The following is a 24,680-nucleotide window of genomic DNA, read 5'->3' as shown; positions in this document are numbered from 1 at the left end:
TTATATTAACCAATTCTTTTACATTATGGATTCTGGGTTAATATTCTGAGAAAGGTTTCTCGATTCCATCATTATAATAATCACCCAGACACCATTCTAGTATATTTATTGTCTTATTAAATGTTAAAATCATTAAATCATCTAGACTATACATATGGATAAGAAATGAAGTAGAGCTCCTGCCTTATTTTCCTTCTAAGTCAGTAGCCAGTTGTCCCATTACTTTTTAGTAAATAAGCCATCTTTTTATCATTGATTTGAAATACTATTTTTATTATCTCCTACATTCTTCTATGTACTCAGGACTTTTTCTGGATTCTTTTTTACATTTCTTTGGTCTATTTGTCCACAACTATGCCAATACTAATAATTTTAATGACTATGCTTTAAAATATGATAATATCTGTTAGGCTGGTACTTATTCATTACTTTGTTTTTTTTTGGTGAGGAAGATTGTCACTGAGCTGACATCTGTACCAGTCTTCCTCTATTTTGTATGTGGGATGCTGCCACAGCATGCTGATGAGCGATGTGTAGGTCTGTGCCCAGGATTCAAATTGGTGAACCCCAGGCCACTGAAGCAGAGTCTGCAAACTTAACCACTACACCACCGGGTGGCTCCCTCATTACTTTTTCTATGATAGAATTTCCCTTGATATGTAGGATTTTTTCCCAATTATTTTCAGTTAATTCTTTGGAATTTGTACTGAAATCATGATATCTGCAATTACTTTTGAGTTTTCTCTTTTCTAATAGTTACAGTTGTATGTTCATTATCTTATATAATTGTGCTTTGAGAACAGTGATAAATAATTGAGGGAGAGCAGAAAGCCTTGTTTGTCGTGTACTTTAAAGGGAACGGTTCTTGGATTTCGCCATTAAATATGAGATCAAGTTTTCATTTCAAAGATTTTTTTACGTTTAAGAACATTTGCATAAAATTAATGAAATTGTAAAAAAACAACAAAAAAGTATATGTTTATTCTACTTTTACAAAATATTTTTATGAGAGAGAGATATTGGATTTTGGTAAAATTTTGGCATTTTCAAAATGGATATTTTTTCTTTTTTTAACTTTTGACATATTAATATGTTAACAAATTTCCAAAATAGCAACATCCTCGAATTCATATAATGACTTTAACTTGCTTATGCTTACTTTTAATCTAGTGTACTGCTGAATTACTTTCACTTATATTCTTTTTAGGATTTTTGCAACAGTACCACAAAGTGAGATTTTTCTGTGGTGCTGGTACTAGGATCTTAAGGGAACTGAGGACAGAAACCGTGAGCACCAGACGACCAAACAGAAGTAGAGGGGACACTCTAGCTTTTATGTCGTCCCTCTCTACAGAGTGCTTTTTTTTCCCTCTTACTCTAAGGCTGACTCTCTCTGGACTGGAAAAATAGACCTGTGAATAGGTATTCCCCCATAAAAAAATGGTTCACTCTTGTGATCTCAAGTACAAAAATTCCAAGAAACAGACACCCTGGACAGTGCATGATATAGAGAGATGACTTTTGCTACAATGTTAAGGAGGGTGTCAGATTGGGAAAGGGAAAGACAGGAGTGGGAATAGAATAAAGGGATAGTGGTTAAGGGAGAGAAAAAAAAAAAGATGTCCACCATCTTGTAGCTGTTTTAGAATCTGAGAAATTGCAAAAGCACCCCAGCAGAGAGTCTACAAATCTGATCCTTCTGGGCCAAATCTAGCTTTTTGCTCCCTCTCTCCCAGTGAATTTACTGGTTAACCCTAATGGTTGAAACTTTCCGCCATATACGTTGGGAGCATGGAAGCTCTTTTCACTTGATCATCTCCTTTCTTTATTGACCTTCACGGAGCTGCAGACAGAGGAGGAGTCTTACAGGGAACGTAAACCATGCCTTGATTCTCAGGAAAATGAGAATGGTACCCTGAAGTACTTAGAGTTTCACTTTCCAGAAATGGGTCTTAGGAAGTTTCTACCTGCTACATCTGTCTTTTAGGGCAGGAATTTGTAACTCTTGCACAAGATTGGCCTGGAACTATTCCAACTGAAGTAACCTACAGCTAAAATTAATGGTCCTATTATTTTGCATTACAGAAAAAAGGGAAAGTTAAAATTTTCTTCCATGCCATTGGAAGACATGGAAGACATTGGAAGACAAGCTGTAGCTTGTCTTCCAATGAGCACGGAGGACAGCAAAGTAATCAGCTAATGAATATCAATGGAAAACTTACACACAGCTGGCCAGGTTTTGTTCATCAGCTTGTTTCTTCCCCAGAAATTTGTGGTGGCGACTTTGCATCACAGGAATTTAATATAGATATCTAGTCTACTAGCTAAAATAGTCCTGATGTGTCTGAGGAATTAAATAAGCTTTCCTGCTATTCTGCAAAGAAAACCCCCACTTTCAGGTCCTCTTCACCTGAGTGAGTTTTAGAGCACGAGACTGCACTCTGGTTGGACAGTTGGAGAGAGGATATCCGAGTTGTCACGCAGCTGTGGCTTTCCCTCTTCTCAGTCTCGCCGTTTGCCTGTCTCCCTAACTAATTGCATTCTAGCCACTCTGCTGGTTTCAGTTTGTTGGATGCAACAAGCTTTCTACCTTGTGGCATTTAAATGTAATTTTCCTTTATTCTTGACCATCTTTTCCCCAATTTGCATGGGTCCTTTCAGTGCCTATCCTAACCATCACTTCCTAAGGAAGAATCTCCTAACTTCATCTTGGTTTAGGTCTCTGCAAGACATCCTCTCATGGCACCTTGTCATTTTCCTTCATAAGCATGGTCATCAAGCGTATAATTGGCTGTTAAATGTCTATGTCACTAAGTAGAGTGTAAGGTCTACGTCTTCCTGGTTCACCACTGTATGCCTAGCACCCAGAATGAACGGACGCATACGTGAAGGAATGAAGGAATGAATGATTAACTGCAAACTGTGCTGACTCCTAGATGAGGATAGTCACTACTCTCTGCCTCAAGTCCAACCTAAACACACACACACACACACAGTCTCTCTGCTACTGCCTGCTAACTCATTTAATGTCTAAGGGGAATTAGTGGAAGTTAGAATGTGAAAGCCCAGCGTCTTCCTGGAGTCTGAGGAAGAAATCAAAGGGCATTAAGGACAGAAGCAGCTTTGAGGAGTGAGCAGACAGGCCACATACTTCCTTGGGAGTCCCAGAATAAGGACATGTCTGCATCTGTGTTTTCTAAAGCCCTGCCTTGTCTACTTGCCCTGGACGACAGGGCAAGCTGGTCAGCTTTATTTAGCTTGGACTGTGTTCTCGCTTTTCTCTCCCTGCAGCACCGTGGCTGCCAGCATCAATGCCTTAGCAACAGTGACCTTCGAGGATTTTGTCAAGAGTTGTTTTCCCCATCTCTCCGACAAGCTGAGCACCTGGATCAGTAAAGGCTTATGTAGGTACAGCTGGTGGATCTGCTCTTCCACGTCATGAAACGTACATGGGGTACATGTCAAAATCCTGCACATGCTATTCAGGACACTCCTACAGGCACAAATGCACACTGAGATACACGAGGAACCTCACATGTAGATTCTTGTACTTCCACGAGTACCGGGAAAGAATGGCCAGGTAGCTTACCTTTCACCAACCTTATTTTCCACGCTCCTCTGTGCTCACCCTAAACTCTAGATCCGCCAGATCTCTTGATTTTGCTCTGTACTGATCATTTTAGTCCCTCTACATGGGAAGATGTTCTGCTCACCATGACCAGTCACTTTGTCTAAGAAAACCAACCTCTTTTCTAAAGAATCCTTTATTACCAAACTCCTAGTAATCTCAACTCAAAGAATAATTATTCCTTCCTTAATTTTATAATTGCTAATTATGTTTATAATCACTGTAGCACTTATCATATTGAGTTATAGTGTTACAAAGTTTGCTTCTTTATAAGTTTAAACAAATTATATGCTTATTTACCTATTATAGAAAATGTAGGTAATTTTGGAAAATATATGTACTTTTTAAATAAAATTATATTTAATTTTGTTCTTGGTTATTTTTTTCCTAGCATATTTTAGTGAGCATTTTCCTGTGTCATGTATGCATTCTTTGAAAACATGGTTTTTGAGTGATTGTTTAATACTCTATAAAATAGCTTATTTTCTTATTTTTGTTATTGTTGCTTTTTGAATTATTTTTTCATTTTTTCGTGATGTTGTCATGAAACTCATGTACATGAATCTTTAACTGCATCTGTAATTTTTTTTTCCTGAGTAAAAACTTCCAAAAGAGAATTACCTGATCAAATAATACAAACTCGTTGACAATTCTTAAGAAAAATAGTTCCGACAAGGTCCAAGGACATCATGTATGGCAGCAGTGAGTGGTGACATAGTTCTCTGTGCTCTTGATATTAGTATTTTTAAAAGCTGGCCAAATTCATGGGCAAAATAACATCACATTTTTGCTTTAATTTACATTTTTTGATTTATAGGGAATTTGAACATTTTTCAGATGATAAGTAGCCATTTGTATTTCTTTGTGAAGAATCTATTTGGGCTGTTTGTTGATGAGATATTAGAAATTTTATTTGTAAAATCTCTTTATATCTAAAGGAAATATGGTCTTTGCATTTTGCAGAACATCTCCCAGATCTTTTTAAATTACATTTTGATGTGTAGAAATTATAATATTATATGTGATCATGCATATTATAATTTCTTTAACTATTTCATCCATTTCTTTATGCTTACAAATTGCTTTTCATTCAAAACCCATTTATATATTTCCCTATAGATTTTAAGTAATTTTATATTTCATGTTTAATATTCAATATCTTTAAATTATTTGATTTATGATTTATGATGAGGATCTAAATTGTTCTTTGTCTTATATAGCTAATTTTCTCAGCATCATTAATTAATCCAATATTCTTCAGTGGTTTTTACTATTTTTAATCATAATAATATACAATATAAAATTCTTTCATCCATAAGAATATATTTCATAATATATACTTATTTTCATTCAATTAAATTTAAAATTTATCAATTGCAGGACTAATACTAGCTTGTCTTATATTATAGTTTTGTTGTGTTTTATTTCAAATATCTGGTAGAGCTACTTTGTCACGTTTTTTTAAGTTTAAAATTTTAAAATTTTCTACTGTTACTTTTCTTTTTTTATGAAAAAAATGTTTTAGTTCTTCATGCTTATTTATTCTTTCAGATGCACTTTAATATAATTTATTGCATGTCACCCAGCTGTACCCCAGCCCAATGGGGTTGCATTAAACCTAAAAATATATTTGGGAAGAAGTGCCATCTGTGTAAGCTTTCCATCTAGTGGTAGCATTTATGTTTCCATTTAATAATATATTTCCTCTCTTAGATATTCATCATGCTCATGGCTTCCTTCTTAAGCTTCCCCCCCTCCCCCCTCCTCCTCCCACCCCCCTTCCTTGTTGCCCTCCCCCTCCTTCTCTTCTCTGTCCTCTCCCTCCTCCTTCTTTTCCTTTTACTGATATTATGAATGGGATGCTTTTGCCATATCTTCTAAACTGTTTATCGTCACTGTGGAAAAGCTGTACCTTTTTGTTTGTTTTTATTTTGTAAAGCATGTATTGGGCCATTTATCCAACTCTTGTTGATTCTCAAAATTTTAACTGATTTTCTAGTAAGTGTATTTATTGGCTGCAAATATTGACAGTTTTATCATCTCCTTATTCTTGTGTTCTCCCAGTTTGTGTTGTTTGCTCTCCATATCCTTCACCTTTTCTCTTATATTCATAACTTTGTCCTTTTCCTCTGCAAACTTGAAGAACTTAAGTTTTTTCTCAATGTTACTGTGGTTCTCCACAAAGAAAATGTCTTAACAATAATGATTTTAATTCTGCTATTGTGTTTTGTTCCTTACATTTTATTATAAAAAAACTAATCATACAGCAAACTTTAAAGACCTTTGCCATAAATTCCCATATTATGCCACCTAGATTCTCCATTAATATTTTCCTAAGCTTGCTTTTTCACATATCCATCCAGCTCGCTATCCATCCATTAATCCTTCAAATATTTGATACATTTAAAAGTAAATTGCAGACATCAATACACTTCCCACTAATTATTTTAGCATATATATTACTAACTAGAATTCAGTAACTGTTTAAAGTTTTTTATGTAAAATTTGCCTACAATAAAATGGACAAACGTTAAGTATACATTTGCTGAGTTTTGACAAATGCATACACTTGTGTGACCCAACCACTAAAGATATAAAGCTTTACCATCACCCTGGGAAGTCCTCCCTTGCTCATTCCAGTCAATCCCTGCTCCCACTCCCCTCAAGGCGCAAGTGCTGTTTTGATATTTTCCTCCGTAGATTAGTTGTACCTTTTCTAAAATTTCATATAAATGGAATCACACAGTATGCGCTCTTTTTTGTAAGACTCCTTTCACTCCGCATAATGTTTTTTGAGATTTATCCATGTTGTTTTGTGCATCAGTAGTTTGTCCTTCTTATTCCTGAGTGGTATGAAATTGTGTGGGCGTACCATCTCTTTAAACTTCTACTTCTATGGGTGGACTGGAGCCGTTTTGAGGGTATAATGAATAGAGCCACTAAGAATGCTTGTACAAATCTTTTCGTGAACATGTTTTCACTTCTCTTTGGTAAATATCCAGGAGTGTGAGTGCTTGGTCAACTATCATGATTTTTACACCCCTTGCAGTCCTTTCTTATCACACCTGGATCCATCTTCACCTAAACTTACTGGTGTTGCACCCTGTCTTGCTGTTTTTTCATCTCATTTGTTTTCTCTTGACCTGTACTTGTGTCTTCACTAAGTCTGTATTTTTGCCTCATATTGAGATTGCCAAACAGTTTCTCAAAATGCTTTCTTTTCTTGTTCCTAAGATAAATTATTTGCAGAAAGCATACTCTCTGTTTGAGCTTTTAGGTTAATATATTCACGCCCTTGTTTGACAACATTTTGCCATAGATCCCATATTTCTTTTTCTTTGTACTTATCCTTGAACAAAGAGAGATCAATGCTGACCACATGTTCATTACCTGGGTATCTGAGTTACCTTGATTCTATTCACCATCTTGCATAATGAGTTAGAGCTAACGGCAGGCAGATGGGCATTACTCCCAGGACAATTCCCAGTTTCCAGCAGATATTATGAATCTGCTGGATCGAGGCAAGAGTTTCTCCTGTGACCATTGTTTGTTGTCTGATCCTCTGAGCTGATGTAGCACTGGGAAAATCCACAGCATTTGCTGCATCTGTGGAGCTCTCTCTCTCCCATATCTACTTTTTTGTCTGTGAGGCCATACACTCTAGGTCTTTATGGAACCCCCAGCAAGTTCCCCACAACTTCCTGCCTTGCAGGTTGCTATTGATTGCAATCTAGTAGCAGTATAAAGATTTGGGGCTGGGGGCCGACTGACTCAATCAATCAATCAGCACAAAAAAAGTAGAACCCCAGGGTTGAAGGATGACTGCCTAGACTTTAGTTTGATATGTGCTGGCCCAGCAAGGGGGCCACCCATAGTAGAGAGAAAACATGTCTTTTGTTATTTTCTTCAGGGAGGTGGAGTTGTCCTTATCCATCGAGAATACGGAATCAGGGCAAACGTTGTTTTTTGCAATCTAGTCTATCATCCTTAAAGATAATCAGAACAATTTTAGAATTCTTAAAAGTGTTTATTGATCAGACTTGATTTTCAGTATGTTGTGAGTTTTCTTATTTTTCTGCGTCTTATTGAGAAGTTGAAAATTATGGCATCAAAAGCTGATAGGCTGATTTCAATTTGAGTGAGTTCCTGACAATAAACATCATGAATATCATGTACTAAACCTGAAATAAAATAATAATAATAATGACAAACACATAGGGCTTGCCAGGCACCAGACACTGTTCTCAGGGATATTTGTTGTATATCAACAAATACATGTCTTTGTTGGATAAATTAATTTATTTATGTGTGGTCCCTTCCTAGAATGTGAGATCTTTGGGGCAGGAATTAGGCTCTGACCTTATAGCACTGGCAGCTAGTAAAGTGCCTGACCTGTGGTCAGTACTCAACAACGTTGAATTAATAGTCACACTGGGAACTCAGTGAGATATTTAGCTGAGAGAGAATTTCAAATAGAAAGAACAAAATCATTTTCTCTCCACTTTGCCACTGTCTCTATCTCCAGCCCTTTGTATCTCTCACTCACTCCCTCTCTTATTTATGTTATAAGTTATAATGGGAATTGAATGTACGTTTAAATGATTTTTAAACAAAGGTCTTTTACAAATATGGCTTAAAAGAAGGCATCATCTTAAAAAGATGACTAAGTCGCATGTACCGGTTGCCTCAGAGGGAACTTCTGCCTCCAGAGGTGCTTTGGAGCAGTGCCTGGTGGCCCTTACAGCGCTCCAACATAGACATGTCAACAAACAGATCATTGCGTGAGAGACTAAGGGCCCCGGGAAGGAATGAATAAAGCACTAAGGGAAAAGACCAGAAAGTCTTTCCAGACTTGCAGAACCTGTGAGGTAAAGTGTATAGATATTTAGCCATTCTAAAGATGAAATACTATCTGAATCCCAGAGACGTTATTAACTTCTCCTTCAGCTGATTGTTGGTGAGTGGTCGAAATGGGATTCATTCCCACTGACTTAGTCTGGATTAGTCTAAACTAGTGCCTTTTCCAGATTTTCATGTTGCTTCTGCATGATGGTTTTCTTCTTGAATCCTGGAAGAAAAAATCACTGGAGGCTGGATTCCAGCTCATTCTGCCTGACCTAGGAAAGCATGTGTTTGGGAGAAAAGTCCCCCAAATGCCCTTCCTGGGGCTCGTGCTGGCTGGGTGGGGAGGACAGTTCTTGCTGAGATCCCCTCCCCGAGGGCTTCCTCAGACGGTGCTGGGCAGGGGCGCCGGGAATCCCTGCCAGCCAGCTTGCTCATGGTCACGGGTTTCCCTTCTTGCAGGTCTCTTGTTTGGTGTGCTGTGTACCTCCATGGCCATGGCTGCGTCCCTCATGGGGGGCGTCATACAGGTAATGAAAGAAGGGGAAAAGACACATTGGACTTCATAGCGACTTTTTACCCATTTTCTTTTCTAATGCTTTGCCTATTCCTCCAAGTCCCAAACGCTAAGACTCTCTGATACTGGGTCCAAATTAAACAGACATGTAAAATTTCAACCAAAATTATTTTCAGATGGGGAAACTATTAAAAACTAGTAATAGGACTCAGTGACAAGGTACACTGTAATAAAATTAGACACCCTTTTAAAATCCAGATCTGAGAATTTATGATCCTGAAATAAAAGTGGTAATGATAATTATACTAGTAAAAAAACAGTAATTAACATTAGTAGAACACTTAGTGTGTTCCAGGTGCAGTCCCAAATATTTTGCCTCATTGAATCTTCATCGCTTCTCTAAGAGGTAGTGTGACTAATGCACTGATTTTACAGACGAAGGAACTAAGAAGTAAGGAGGTGAAGTAAGTGCCCCCAGACCACGTGGTTAAAGAGTGGTGGGGCTGGGATATGAACCCACCTCTATCTGTTGTCCAGGCTGAACGGCCTCCTGTATGTCCAACTTCCCGTGCCATTAGATGTCAGCGCTAGAAGGAGCCTTAAAGAGAATGTTTCAGTCTCTTCATTTTGTAGATGATTACAGAAAAGAGTGGCAGTATCCTGCTCAGGTTCTCACAGCTAGTTAGTGGCTGAGCCAGGTTTGTGACCCATCTCCTGAGTCACCTCCCCCCTCCACAAATGGCCCCCACTCCCAAAGCAGCATGAGAGAAGCAAGTTTTCTGATTCTACTTCAACCCTCTCCATCCCATTTGTATCTTTGCATAATTTGGACACCCTTTATATTTTCTTGGCATGACACAGGTTTTCAATAAATGTCACTTAAATGAAGAAACGAACAAGCGTAAGAGAGTAGTAATCACTGACTTTTAGAGCATTTGTTCTAGTTCCCAGAGCAGTGTCTCTTTCTTGATCCTTCCAATGACTGTTTACATAGGGTCCATTATTTCCAACTTAAGCTTCAACGAACTATGTCTGGGAGAGTTAAGTGACTAAGTGATAATTCTCTTGCATTCAAATCACCAAATTGTTTTCTTCCAGAGATATTTGCATTTTAAGCCTATTTGCAGTTGAGGTCTAGAGGGGTCCAGAATAGACCAGGACTCCTCCCAGTCTGGGGTGAGACCTGGGCCATGGTGAGGAGGCAGTTATGGCCGATGCTCTCATCTGCTTGTCCTTATACAAACAGGTATGCTGGGCCCACCTTCTTGATTGGTTAAAATGTGTGCCCCCCGTTCACACAGTACAGGAGATTCTGGTAGGCAGGGAATGAAAACTCTGATCTTGTGTTTCCTGGGAGAGGTATTTGTCTCTAAGATGGCCTCTCAGTTCTCTGAACTTGACAGGTGGCAGGAGGACAACCGTAATTCCCCTATTTAATTTTCTGAAGGGCTCAGCTACATTAAATCGAATGGAACAACATTCACATGCAGGTTTTAGATATGGGGAGATGGAAAGCAGGTTCCCCAGTGTGAGGCTAGAGCCCAGTTTAACGTTGTGTTCACCACGCCAACCCACATTCACGGCGTGTGTTTGCCGGTGGGCCTGGGGGCAGGCAGCCTTCAGCTCCTGAAACAAAGGCTCTTTCAGTGTTTTAGTTTAGGATTTTACAAAGTGGGATCTGGAGCCCCTCATCCTGTGAAACGTTCCAAGAGTGAAAATTTCCAAAGGCGTAGGCTTTGGGGAAGTGCTGCCCCCTGCATTCGCCCCTCAGAAATCCACAGCCCCCGTGAGCATAGCGAAGGCTCTGGGAAGACCCACAGTAAAGACACCTGTTTCACTGTAAATACGTGACCATAGACCCGCCTGTTCAGGGTGGGGTGGGAGGAGAATGGGGCGGGGGACAGAGAATAGCTGCACAGAGCTCCCGTTGCCTGTTGCCCAGTGATTTGCAGAGCTCCCTTGGGGAGAGGCCCTTCTCTCCAGGCGGCTCTCTAATGACTATCAGCTAGTCCTACTAAGGGCTGTAATGACTTTCAGGCACGTCTGTATCTCAGCTTAAGAAGGTGCTTTCCGAATCTCAAAACAGTCCAACAATCAAATGGCATGCCTCTAGGTAATAACAATGATTATAACGTAATAATAATAGTAGATAACCCTTTGGGGGGCACTTGTCATGTCCTCCAGAGTGCTCAGGCACTGTTCTGAGCTTTCTCTTGGATTGCACACTGAATACTCATAAGGCCCACAGGAAGCCGGGATTGTGATCCTCACTTGACACGTGAGAAAGCTAAGCCTCAGTCAGGCACCTCCAACCCCCAAACACAGGTCATCAGCCGTGGCCGTGTCCTTGCAGGAGGAGCTGAGATGAGATTTGGCCGTGGAGGAGAAGGCTGCTGGGTGAGCTTTGAGTATTCCTCCCACTGAGCATGCTTAACGACGACAACAGAAAGAAAGAGAAAATGAAGATTCGTTTTGTACACTACAGATATACATATTTTTTAAATCGAGAAACTCTTGGATTTTTCTTTCTCTCTATCAAATGAAGACCTTTATTTCTGGAGGCATATTGGCTAATGACTTTGCAAGAAACTGTAAATTTTCTTCCCCCAAAGGGGAAGAAAAACAACTCTCCTGACTTATTGACTCCCCCGTATAATTGTTAGTAAATTAGCTTCCAAATCCAGCAACGATGGCAGCTAGGAATTCATGCTATCAATCAGCAGAGGGAATGTCAAGAATATTAGATTAGCATCGACATTGGAGAGAAGTATCACTTTTAGTCCTGTCTGCCACTGTCTTGTCAAAAGACTATTTGTGGCATTGACGTCTCTAAAAGTTAACCTGGAAATCAATCATAACAATGCTTTGCAGCTCATCTTTCTGGAAAAAAGAACTTACTTTAGAGCTTGGAGAGGACTTGAAGGCCCCTTGGTCCTATTTCTTAATTTTTCGTAGAGAAAGAAGACTCTGAAGTAGAATGAATCTGCGTTAATAACAGAAGATTCTCCAGATCACAGTTATGGAGGCAAAGCCAAAATCAGAATCCAGATATTACGACTATTGATGATGGAATTTTTCAAGAACAGTTTTTCCTTAAACAAAAAATGCAGGCCATTATGATGGGTTTGGTCTGTGCTTTTGACTCGTTGTTTATTTTAAGATGGTCTTTAGGAGACAAAATGTGGGTTTTAGATCCAAAAAAAACTAGTTTAAATATTTTGAATCTCTCATCTGCCACTTTCTAAATGGAATTATGCCTTTAGTATGTTTCTGTCACTCCAATTTTCTTGTCTATAAAATCTGCTTAGTGATACCTACTAAACAGGGTAATGGTGAGGAGTAAATGAGGTCATTTACTTTGGGTTCCTGGGAAGTTCATCTTGATTACCTGGCACATAGGTGGTGCCCAACAGACATGAGATATATAAGATCTCAGATGTATAAGATCTGGAATAATCTAAACCCCTTGATCGAAGAGCCGTCCAGTTGCATTGATAGCACTAGATATGGCTGCATTGCAGAGTAGCCTTATGTGTGTGTGAGTGTGTGTGCAAGGACGTGTGCACATGCTTACTTGCATGCATGTCAGTGCATGTGTATGCTCCAGACTCTTGGAAGGCCATGGCACAAGGCTCTAGGTTGATAGGCTATTAGTTTAATGAAAGCTGCTTGCCAACTCGCTGGGCTCACTAACAGGTAAGTTGGATTTGGTTGATATAGTTTTCCCTCAAGCTGGAACTCATTGATTTGTTTATGTACCAAATAAATATATCTATAATTTATGTCTCATATCTTACACAGCTTATCAGCTGTTCTTAGTTTGAGCAATTCTATCATTTTGATAATAATTGTTACCCTACTCCTGTCATCCCACCCAGAACACCTCAACAATGTTGAAGCATTAAGTTGGGACAAGGTGGGGAGGCCATTGGATGCTCCATATCCCGTTTTTACGGCTCTATCTTCTTTGGAAATTGAGGGAGTTTGACAAAGGCATTTCCATATCTCTCTCACACACACATACACAAATGCATGTTTCTATGTACAGGTGTTTTTATTATTTTACAAAATGCCTATAATGGAGCCCAGAAAGGAGAAATGATTTCCAGAAGCCATATAATGAGTGACACAGTCAGGACTAGGACTGAATTTTATCTCAGGTCCAAGGGAGAGCTGGTCCCAGGTGGGCCGGGGGATCAGGGGAGTGGAGGTGTTTATCTGATCTGCTGTGCCCCACAGGCTGCCCTCAGCATCCACGGCATGTGCGGGGGGCCCATGCTGGGCCTGTTCTCTCTGGGCATCCTGTTCCCTTTCGTGAACTGGAAGGTAAGAGTCTTTCTCTTCTCTCACGACTCCCAGTTAAGACTGGGCCCCAGGTGTTTCCTCTCTCCTTTCACTCCTTCTGTTAACAAGGCCATTTGTCCTTATTAACAGAAAAACTGTAGCTTCTTTCCACAACAGAGCACGAGCCCTCCTCTCTCTGACTTCAGGGAAGGCTTTTTCGAAGCAGAAAGCAAGGAAAGTAAGAGGTGGTCAAGAAACACTGTGTGTCAGGGCATCAAAGCTGACTCTTTGGGGTTTAAACTCTCTTCTCCAAATTAAAGGCCCACAAAGTGAAATTTAAAATAGATTTGAGTTCAGAAATAGTTTAATTTAAAACACAATTGTGAAAACTTAAAGAAATTGTAAATTTCATTTTTTTCTCTATTTAGTTATGTAAAATCATAACTACGTTAATGAACTAATTTAGGAAAGGGAGAGCAGACAAGCTTGGTGTCTTCTGACATATGAATCTTCTTGGTTTTGTTGGCTGACAAGCTAATCACATATCTTTAAGTAAATGTTGGTTGCATGACTGTGTGGTAAGTATAAATAAAAATGAACATTTATTTGGAAAAATAATATACTAGTTTTTAAAATATTTAAGCTATGATACTTTTCTCAATCTAGCAAAATTGCCAGTTTTTCACTTATTGCCATCCATACACTTACATGCATATATTTTTAGAAAATCTTTAGACTCCAGAAAACCTGACTCTGTGCATATTTTTTTAATATGCTATAGGCAGTCACATGGTACACCTAATTAGATCTCTGTGGCTCCCTGACCCTTATTGACCTCTATTCTAGATCAATCTTGTGGGGCTAGGTGAAGAGAGGGGATAAACAGGGGCATTTGGGGACGTGTAGTACTTCCTCTGCTACTAGGAGACACTTTGTTTTAATGACCTTTTCTGATATTGAGGTTGACAAGGACACTTATGTCCTTGGGGAAATAATATGAGGGAAAGTAACATCATAGCCACAAAATACTAACAACTAGCTACATAGCATCATAGTACATTCTAAACATCAATTTTTTGTCTATGTTAGTGGATTATGGTCCTTCTATTTAGTCAGGAAAACCACCTTGTTCTACATTAGTTTTTGAATTTTTTTTCTTATTTCCTGTTTCTTAAGCCCAGGAATACAAGGTGTAAGCAAAGAAAAGATAGGTGAAATTATTGCTTTTGGTATGGCTTGCAAGCTGAAAACAGTTTTGACATTTTTAAACTGTTGGAAAAAAAAATCACAAGAAGAATATTTCATAACACATGAATATTATGTGAAATTCGCATTTCACTGCCCATAACGTTTTACTGGAACACAGCCACTTCTTTGTTTGTGTATTGTCTATGGCTGTTTCTGTGCTACAATGGCAGACTCGAGTAGTTGTGACAGACACTGTACGGCCCACAAAGCCTAGCATATTTATGAGCTGGCTGTTTATAATAGAAGTTTTTGGACCCCTGGTCTAGACCGTGGCACACATATTCAAATCCCATGCATTGCTTTAGTTTCCCCAAACAGTAACGAACCAAACATTGTGCTGCTGTTATTGAGGAAGTTTTTTTCTGAATAAATAGAGAAAACAACAAGCTGTTTTTCTCACAGAGAAGGCTCAGCTACCTAGCAGAGGCTGAGGAGCATCCAGATTTCCTATTCCTGTGGTCCTGGTCTCTGCTACGCTGTTCTGTCTCCATTAGAGGAGAAATGACTCATTGACTCTTCACTGTTTGTCAAGAAATATAACCCTTAAATGACAGGAGTAGTAGATACACTGGATAGTATTTAGACTCAAACAAAAACCCCAAGCTTGGGAGTCAGAAGAGTAAACGTTTCCGTTTAATGGCTTAGAACGGCTGTCGATGAAAAGTGACCACATTGTCTCCATTATTTGAGGACTACCCGAACTTCTGAAATTCTCCTACTGGGAGTTGAGATTTCAACAGTTTTTAAGTGATAAGAGAAAAAAGTCAAAAGGAGAGAGAAAAATTTTCTCCCAGAAATCTAAATATAATGACCACTATAAAGCCCTCCCGTGTCTTCATTTAAGAAACACGTTAGTCCTAAGTAAAGCTGAGTGTGGGAGTGGGAAGGGAGGCGGTCTGAGTGGGCTGCTTCGAGTGTGGCCCAGATTTGGGGTGGAAAGTCAGAGGCTCTGAGGCACAGGACTCCTCATCTCATTATTCCTTCAACGGTTTGGTCAAATCTCTAATTAACTCTCCTTTCTCTTCGTCAAGGGTGCACTAGGAGGGCTGATATCAGGAATCACCTTATCATTTTGGGTGGCCATTGGGGCCTTCATTTACCCTGCACCAGCCTCCAAGACGTGGCCCTTGCCTTTATCAACAGACCAGTGTGTCTCATTGAACGAGACGGAACCGATGTCTCCTCCAGCGCTAACCAGCAGGTATGCTGACCTTAAAGACGGTGCGAAGTCCCAGGGAGAGGGGAACCGGGTGAGAGGAAGTGCGTTCTGCAGCAATAAGCTGGCAAGATTTATCTTGCTCTCCTATGAGAATCGCTCTGGGCCGTGCCAAGCATAGAAGAGAGCCCCCAGGGCCCAGCTCTCTGCAGCTGTCCATGCCTCTACATTCCTGTGGACAGGAGGGAACGTGGCAGAGGGTAATTGGCGGTATGAGCACAAAACAGAAAAAATAGTGGAGGATCTGAAAATAGGTGGATGGGCATGAGGAACAGTGTCCTCAAAAAAAATAAAGGATCTGAGTAGAAGAGGTTTATGAACAACGAAATGAGGAGAAAAACTGGACATATTGAGTTAGAAGCGTGCTGTGAACTTACAGCTTCTAAATCAAACTATCCAGGCTTTAACGAAGGGTTTTCCTTTCTATTTCTGGCTGGGATAAGTAATTTAAGATACCAAAATACAGGAGATGATATGGTGTGGGGAGAAGACCACGGCCTTTGAAATCAGAAGCACTGGGTTTGGATTTCGCTTTTCCCATTTATACACTCTGTATCTTTACCCCAGTTACTAACTTGTCATTTCTTGAATTCTCTGAGTCCATGACTGAAAAATGAAGGTGATAGTGTATACTTCAGTGGGTGTTTGAGAGGATTAAACGCGTAGACATCTATAGCCAGTAGCTCTGTACCTGGCTTTAATAAATGCGCATTCTCTAATTGTGTGTAGGGACAAATCTAAGAAATGTAGGATTTGTGGAAAAGTATCTCAATTTTGGGCAGCACTTTTCTGATTCTCATCAACACTTTCATGTTCTTGGCCCATTTCCTCTGGGTCCTATGTTCTGGACCTGGTCGTGGTCTTCACCCCGTGTACTATGTTGTTCTTTGCTCTGCCCTCCTCCACTTTTGTCCCGCTTTTGCATTAGACAATAAACTCCTTGAGGTCACGTAATGTGTTTCATTCATTAAATGAGGAAAAATTGCATGAAGGAAACAGTCAATACATTCAAGTTTCTTCCATTCTCTTTTCCTCCCTAGAAAGCAGGACTCATCTTTACCCCCCATCTCATAGCCCATCTTTGCAAGCAGAAAGGACCTCTCATTACTAGGATGTCACGCAGTCCTGAAATAGTGACTCTGAGCCCAGGGCAGAGGTGCTTGAGTGTAGCGGGTACAGTTAGCTTAAGAAAGGGAACCTCTAGCACAGTTTCGTTTGCATTCCCACATAGCATTAAATAAGAGGGGATGTTTTCAAATGGCAGGTAAGTCATCTTCCCAGGACATCTATTTAAAAAGTAAAATCAAAGCACTCACATTGATAGGAGGTTGCTGGCCCTGAGAGAATGTAATCATCTGTGTCACATCTTTTGCCACCTGCCTATTGTAAGTGGGCAGTTTTCCCTATGATGTAAAGTTAAGCAAACTTGTTTGCTAAGTATCAGCAGTGTCTTTATAGGACATTACTGACATTGCAACAAAAGCATCACTCCACTAAGAAAGGAGATAAACTCTAACGGCTCTCCCAGGAGATCTGCGTGTAGACTCCATTTGCATCACTCCAGATTCAAACAGTTTGAAGCTGCCCAGAAACTGAAGAATTATCAGTGCCTCCTTTTCTTAAAGAGACAATCAGAGCACTCCTTTGCTAGTTAGCTCCTTGACTTTGCATGGCAGGTGGAGAACCTACTGTGGGCTGCACTGGGCGACGGAGTAGGTAGAACACGGCATAGGGCTGTGGTCCCGAATAGGTGGTCCTTTCTATATAGTGTATGAGCACTCCACTATCTTCCTTCCATTTGCCTCTGAGTTTCATTTAGTTTAGAGTCATTCCCTTCCAGAAGTCTTACGGACAAACACTATCAACTTATTTATAGTTCTCAGGCCCACCATGTTGTTTCTTCCTCCCTGCCCATTTTTATTCTGTCCTCTTTTTAGGATGCTAAATCAGGGTCCTGACTGTCTTCTTTACTTAACTACTAACTGTTCTTCAAGAATGAGCTGAGGTACCATCTCCCACATCTGCCTGGGTTTGGTACTCTTTCTGAATGCTCCCAGAATCCCTTGCTCCTGTCCCACTAAGGCATCACCACTCCATTTTATGATTGTTGACTCCACATCTAGACTTTGGTGGCTTACCGTCTTTTAATCTGCAGTGTCTATCACAATTTCTGGCACCAAATATGGGCTTAATAACTATCTGAAGAATAAATAACACCAAAGAAATGGAAGCCATGGTCCTCACTGCAATCGTACTTCAGTAGCAATGTTTGTATTTCAGTGATGAAGAGGATTGAGTGGACTACAAAGCACAACCAGTCTACAGTTGAGTGTTTAAAAAATAGTCAAATAGCAAAAGTTAAACTTTAAGTTTTTGAGAGATTCCAGGACATAAAATGAGCCCTCAGCAGTCTTTAAGTCACTGTGGATCACAACTTCAGAACTCTCAAAACTGGTGACATGTGCTGTTGTCGTTCACAGACCTGCAATCGCTGAGACCTGGTATTCGCTCTCCTACCTCTACTACAGTGCAGTGGGCTGCCTGGGATGCATTGCTGCTGGAATCATCATCAGCTTCCTAACAGGTTGCTCACGTGGATTCCTCTCTTTGGGGCCAAGGAAGACATGGGCTAGTCCCATGTATTGCTGGAGTAGGGGGCTGTCTTACGGGTGTGATTTTGGGTCCACCACAAAAAGCTCTTCTTCCCAGAGAGAGATATCTACTCTCTCCGAATTGTTATGCAAAAGCATCCCCCTGATTATTCTATGTATGATTAATAATATATATGAGACACATTTTTAAATATACCCCATATATTATGAGAAAAAGAGATATTTTGACACATGGTCCCCAGAGGCCTGAGTATGAAAAATCTTTTGTGCCATAACCATCAGTAAGGAAGTTTAAATATCAGGAGTGGTTTTTTCCCCCTTCATCTCAGTAAGAGAGTGGAGTTTTCCCCATAACCACCTTGCTCTCTCAGAGGCTAGCCTTTATGAACCTAATGGATCAGCCGAGGAGAGTCTTACGCTTCCTCTTGCAAATGTTGTCCTTTGGAGGCCAAACCTCCAGGGTCATGGAGCTCTCTACAGTGAGCACCTTCACTGTCAGCCATTTTTGGTACCGCTGTTTACTATCTGTACTTTGAGTCATAGTCCCTCTGTTGGTTCAATGTCCTTTTTATGCCAAAGCCCATGAGGGGTTGGTGGGGGAGGATGGGGTAGAACAGACCCACTGTAATCTTGCAACTTTGCCTCCTTGGAGCATATATTTTAGCTGAATAAAATATTAAGATATTCCACTTTTCCACTACCATTACATACCCATAAGCCCCATCGGCAATGGGAAGTCAAGATTTCTACTCATATAATCTGGATGGCAACATTTCTGGTGACTGGAAATGCTATGTGTAAGCTCCCATGCCCTAGTACTCTGGGCATGACATCACCAGCTATTCACATAAATTTAAGCCAATCTTGAGTGTGAAAAGGAATAGAACGAATTTTGTAACCCCAGCCACTCATTTAGTTACAACTTCCCAAGTATTTTTCTTTATATAAATGGATTCAGATGAAGGGTTGTCTGTACATTGTGTTTAGAGTCTGCCCCAACAACTGTGGGGGCTTCCTTGATGCTGGTGGGATACACCTGTGCTTATCAGTCAAGTGGCCCATCACCTTTAGAAGACAGCCAAAGTTTTAGCCACCTGGTTCCAAAGTAGGAAATCCTAAAATTTAGTAATTTCTAAATTACTAAATCCTGTGGCTTGTCAGTCTAGATATTTTCCAGATGCATGTCAGAATTGACATGTTCTTGTGTTGATTGCACAAATTGAAAATTTTTTGCCATCTTGAGCATGAATAACTGTCCTGGTGTTAATCCCTACATTTTCCTTTTCTACAAATGTAGAAAAAGTCATAGTGAAATATCCTTAAGACGAAAAGGGAGCACTTTGTCAGAGTCTAATTGTGCCACTCCACCAAATCTTTGGAAAGAGTATTGATCCTTGCCTCTGGAGACTCTTGCCTCCATGGCACCTATCTTCCGAATGAGGCCCTAGTGCTAACTTGACACGTTTTGGTCTGGTCACTTTGAAAATGTCTTAAAAATGTCTAAATGTTTGTAGGAGAGGGTCAACAGGGAAGACCAGAGACGTTTTGTGGGCCTGCTCATTTTGTGTCCTATTTTATCTCGGTCTTGCTATTTGTCTTGCTTGATCTTAATGGGTGATGATTTCAATTCTGCCTCTTCTGGATAATTTAGCAGTTCAAAGATACGCTATTTAGGTTACTCATACATATTGATAAATATGGTTACATCTCTGTTAATTAACACCTTCAAATAGTTTATATTATGAGTCATTCTCTGCATCAGCTGCTGGAAGTTGATTTGACCCAAGATATGCTTTAAAGTCTTCGTTACTACTGGTAAAACTCTACGGGGCAGCTAAAAGTTATTTCCTTCCATTCCTTTAACCATGTGAAATGAAAATACCACTTCCCAAATCAAGAACTAATACCCTTGTTGGTTTATGCAGTGGCCAGAACATCACACTACGAGGCCACTGTGCGTAGATCCATGCTGTCCTGTTTTCCCACGTGCAGCAGTTTGACTCATCTGAATCTTGCCATTTGTTTACCTCATCTATCATAGGGCTGCAGGTCTCAGATATAATTCATTAGTTATCAATTCATTAACTTTACCTCTTAGGTCAGGGTCAGCAAACTAAAGCCAAATCTGGCCCGCTACTTGTTTTTATAAATAAAGTTTTAAAGAAATATAGTCACGCCCATTCATTTACTATTGCCCATGGCTGATTTCACTCTGCAAAGGTAGAGTTGAGTAGTTGCAACAAAGACCCTCTGGCCAGCAAAGCGTAAAATATTTACTGTCCATATGTACACATGATTCCTGGCAATTTGATACAATCTAGAAAATTTCTCTGAGAGGATCAAAGATCTAACACAGAGGTCAGCAAACTTTTTACGTCCAGAGCTAGACAGCAAATAATAGCTTAGGCTTTGCTGGCCAGAGACTCTTGTTCCACAGCAGGATTGAAGGGCTGGACATTGAACAGGTGTGTCTTAATGATTGGGAAGGAGGGGTCAGGAGAGTCTGGAGGAGCTGCAGGGAACACGAGGGATGCTGTTCAGGATGCTGGACTGGAAGGAAGAAGAAACGGTACAAATAATCTTCCTAATTTTACCAATATTGACTCTGATGACCTCTAATATACCTCATTCAGTTGAAAACTGAGAGCTTTCCTGAAAAAAGAAATTATGTAATTCCTGCTATTCCCTCTGTTGGCCTACAAAGGGGACTAGTAGAGCTTTCCATAATCAATATTTAAAAATAAATATGTTCTCTCTATCTGTTGAACTCTATAGCTGTGAGCTTGACTGCCCTGACAGTTTGTGGATGTTTAGAAATCAACTGCCCTCCACCCAGTGAGCAGTTACGCATTTCTGTCTGTTAACCAGTCAGTCTTGTTTTCCCCCTTATGTTAAGAAGTGACTTACTTCTCCAGCTGACAATGCTGAAATCCTTAAGGGAAGTCCTGGAAGCACGGAACCACCTAATCTATCTGTCCTTTTGCTTATAGGTCACCAAAGCGGCCAGGATATCCAACCACTGCTAATTAGACCGGTTTGCAATCTATTTTGTTTTTGGTCTAAGAAATACAAAACTCTGTGCTGGTGTGGAGTTCAGCATGACACTGGGACAGAGCAGGTGAGCCGATGTGTGAGCTTCTGAAAAATATGCCCTGGCCCAAAAGAATTCTCTTCTTGCCCATTTAAACCATCTGCAAGGGTGGGTGCAGGGAGGGAAGGCAGTGAGTGCGAGAACCTGAAAGAACATGGGTGTCAACTTCATGACCTCAGCTAATGAGCTTCGAAGCAAGTAACTATGCTAACAGGTAAATGTGCCTTTGGGCTGAATTGTTGGCATTGTAAGTCATCAATTTCCAAAGTTCCCTTTAGGCCCTGTGAGTGTGAATTCTAGGAAACATATAAAAATGAATACTAGACAAGGAAAGAAATAGGGGCCCTGTCTAGAATAAGGTGAGAAGTGTGTGCTTAGAGTCAGGCAGCCTTGGGTTCAATCCCCAGGCCATGTCTTACCTTCCTTGGGTAATTTATTTGACCTCTCTGAACTTCAGCTTTCATCCGAGAACTAGGGGGAGACCATACAGAGTGACCTGGAAGCAAGCTTCTCTACCTCTGTGGGGAGTAAATAGAAAGTAAGATTTATTGGGGCAACTTCTTAGGTAGAGGAGCAGCAGGTGCACATAAGCCCCAGCTCTCCTTATCCCCCTGAGGACTGTGAGTGGGCCAGGAGGGGCTAGCGATGCTGTTCAAGGACTGGTAAGGTCACATCAGCCAGAGACCTCTGGGAACAGCCTGTAGTCAGACCAAAGTGGACTTACTAACTTGGCACAGTGCAGGCGGGGGCGGGGGCACTCCAGAGGAGCCAGGGAATGTTACCAGTGACAAGAGGGAAGATGGATACAAATTTTGTAAGCTTTGGGTTGTCACTGAAGGACTGAGAGGGGCCTAAGGGCAGTCGGAATGAAGACAAAGCTGTCTGGGAAGCACTGGTATGAGAGCGAAAATCCCTCACTTATTGTGGCTTTGACAACTGTGGGACCTCAGGAGAAGCAATGTTTCCATTAGGTTTGCAGCTGGTCTTATCCATGTCTGTCCTCTCAGCCTGATTAAGGGCAGGAATGTAAGACTGTTTTTTCTTTTTTAGTTAGGGCTTATTGTCATTCTTTCAGCCTCAGATATTTCACTCTCTAGTAGAGGGCTCCTCACCCATGTCACATCACCTAAGTTGTCAGATGCTTGTCTACCACCCCCCCCCCCCCCATGCCAGAATAACATGTCTATGAAGTAAAGCTGAGTTTAATCCTTGTTGCAGTAAGGAGAGTGCCATCTTGATGGGCTCAGAATGGGAAGGTGGCTGGTTGGGCAGCATATTATTTGGATAAATGGATTTTGAAACAGTTCTAGAAGGAAAGAATCAAGTTATTTACTGGTTCTCAGACTTATCTTCCTGGGCAAGAATTTCCTGGAAGAAATGATAAATCCTATTGATGCAGGCAGCTTCTGTCCCCAAGGCTGAGGTGAGAGTGGGAGGGAACACTTAGTATGTTACTCTTGGGCTCGTTTGCCAAAGAATAACGCAGAGCAGCCTCCAGGGGAGTCTGAGTACAGGTACCCCTGTTCCGATCAAGAGGTCTTGCTGTTTACAGGACAAAAGGGGCCACCACCATCTGAAGCACAGGTTAACCTGTCCTTAGGAAGAAACACTACTACCTCACAGGGTGGCTGTAGAAATGAGAGAGACATACACTTCACACAACACAAGATATATTGTAAATGTTCACTAAATTTTTCTTTCTGTTTTTATTATCATTACAAATAATACCTATATGGATTGAGTCATCAAAGTTATCAATTAGGAAGTACCTTAGGTCAGAGCTATTTGTACTGATTTCACTCTGTATATCATTTTTTTCCAAGGAGGAAGCCTAAGCAAGATCCCCTCAGTTTGATTTGGAATACGTCAAGACTATCTCACTAATAAGTGTCTTTCCATTTTCCTCAGGAAAACCTTGAGAACGGCAATACCTGGAAACAAGGGGACGAATCGGTCTTACAGAATGGACTTAAGCAAGAAAGCCTGGTCCATCTTCCAGGCTATGATCCCAAGGACAAAAGCTACACCAACATGGCGTTAGAGAAGATTACCCATTTCTAAGGCAACACACGCACACAAGCGCACACATACACACACACACACACATATGCGCAGTCCACATGCTTCTTGCCTTTTGGTTAGTAGACTTGTGTAGTTGCCACTGCTAGAAGACAGAGATGTCTAATGTCTATTTATATGTATTTATGAGTACAAATAAAGTGACTGTTCCCCAGGCTGTTTTTTGGAAGACCTCAACTTTCACGTGAGAAAAAACAGCCAAGCCTTAGGTACCCTAGCAACTTCCTTCATGAATGGATTAAAACTGGATTTCATCACCGTCCAAGGAATCAGTTTTTTTGTTTTGTGTCATATTAAACTTCAGGGTGTTTTTGTTTGTTTTTTTTGAAGGTTTTTAACCATCAAATACCTTGGAAGTTACAGGCAGAAGGTGGGAGAAGATATGCACATTAAATGCTTCTCTGTCACTGCTGATAAAATGAGGGAATTAGGCCCACTCATGCACCATACTTCACACACATGTAGACACTTTTCACATCCCCCATCCTCAGCTTCAGTTGGAACACTTAACTGCTATTAACACCACCCCCTCCCCACACGCACACACTTTTAGGTCCTTGCTACTACTACAGCTGTCCTGACCAAGCCTGAAAAGAATTTTGCTCAGCACAGGAGGAGAGACTGGTGTGTCTCAGTTAGTGGGAGCGATTACAACTAGATACGCTGCTCCCTCAGTGCTCTTAGTGTGGTATTTCTTCTTCCTTTCTATCACCTTACGATGGAAGATTGGCCTGTGCTCAAGAAGAAGTCTGGAGTCTTTCTCCAGGGCTGACTAAAGGAGAAACGGATGTCCTAGAGGAGGCTAAGATAGCTTTGTGTTAAAGCACCTTGCAAATAGCTTACCAGCCCACAGGAGATTTCACTAGCCATAGGGTCTTCTTTGGTGCAACATACTGCGTCCCCAGGATTTCTCCTCTGCTCTCTCGGCTCATGCCTGCCAGCTCAATATGTTCCATCAGGCTGAGGTGACGGAAGTAAATATCTTAATAGTTGAACTTTAGAAAATAATTTTTAAAGCTCTGGAGTAAGGTGGGACTACAAATCAAAAGGTGAGTTAACCAATGGAAAAGCAGTGAAAGCTTTTTGGAAGAAGCAAAGAAATGAAATCCGTACAAGGTAAAAAAGGAGCAGTGCCACAGGGGCTAGATCAGAGGAATGATAGC

General features: G+C 40.7%; 1 protein-coding gene across 2 annotated transcripts in view; it reads left to right on the top strand.

The window, feature by feature from the left end:
* Window positions 1–23,775, top strand: part of SLC5A12 (solute carrier family 5 member 12) — a 47,025-nt gene extending 23,250 nt beyond the window's left edge. For both annotated transcript variants that reach the window (XM_070624558.1, XM_070624559.1), the window contains 7 exons: window positions 3,292–3,404; window positions 8,933–9,000; window positions 13,227–13,313; window positions 15,551–15,720; window positions 18,216–18,319; window positions 21,338–21,465; window positions 23,347–23,775. In XM_070624558.1, coding sequence (XP_070480659.1) covers window positions 3,292–3,404; window positions 8,933–9,000; window positions 13,227–13,313; window positions 15,551–15,720; window positions 18,216–18,319; window positions 21,338–21,465; window positions 23,347–23,499 — 823 coding nt within the window. In that variant the 3' untranslated portion in view covers window positions 23,500–23,775. The remainder of the gene's footprint in view (window positions 1–3,291; window positions 3,405–8,932; window positions 9,001–13,226; window positions 13,314–15,550; window positions 15,721–18,215; window positions 18,320–21,337; window positions 21,466–23,346) is intronic.
* Window positions 23,776–24,680: the final 905 nt, after the last annotated feature.

This window comes from Equus przewalskii, chromosome 6, assembly GCF_037783145.1.
Source record: "Equus przewalskii isolate Varuska chromosome 6, EquPr2, whole genome shotgun sequence".
Lineage (NCBI taxonomy): Eukaryota > Metazoa > Chordata > Mammalia > Perissodactyla > Equidae > Equus > Equus przewalskii.
Note: the sequence above shows the minus strand (reverse complement) of the source record. Positions and strands in the feature narration are given on the sequence as shown.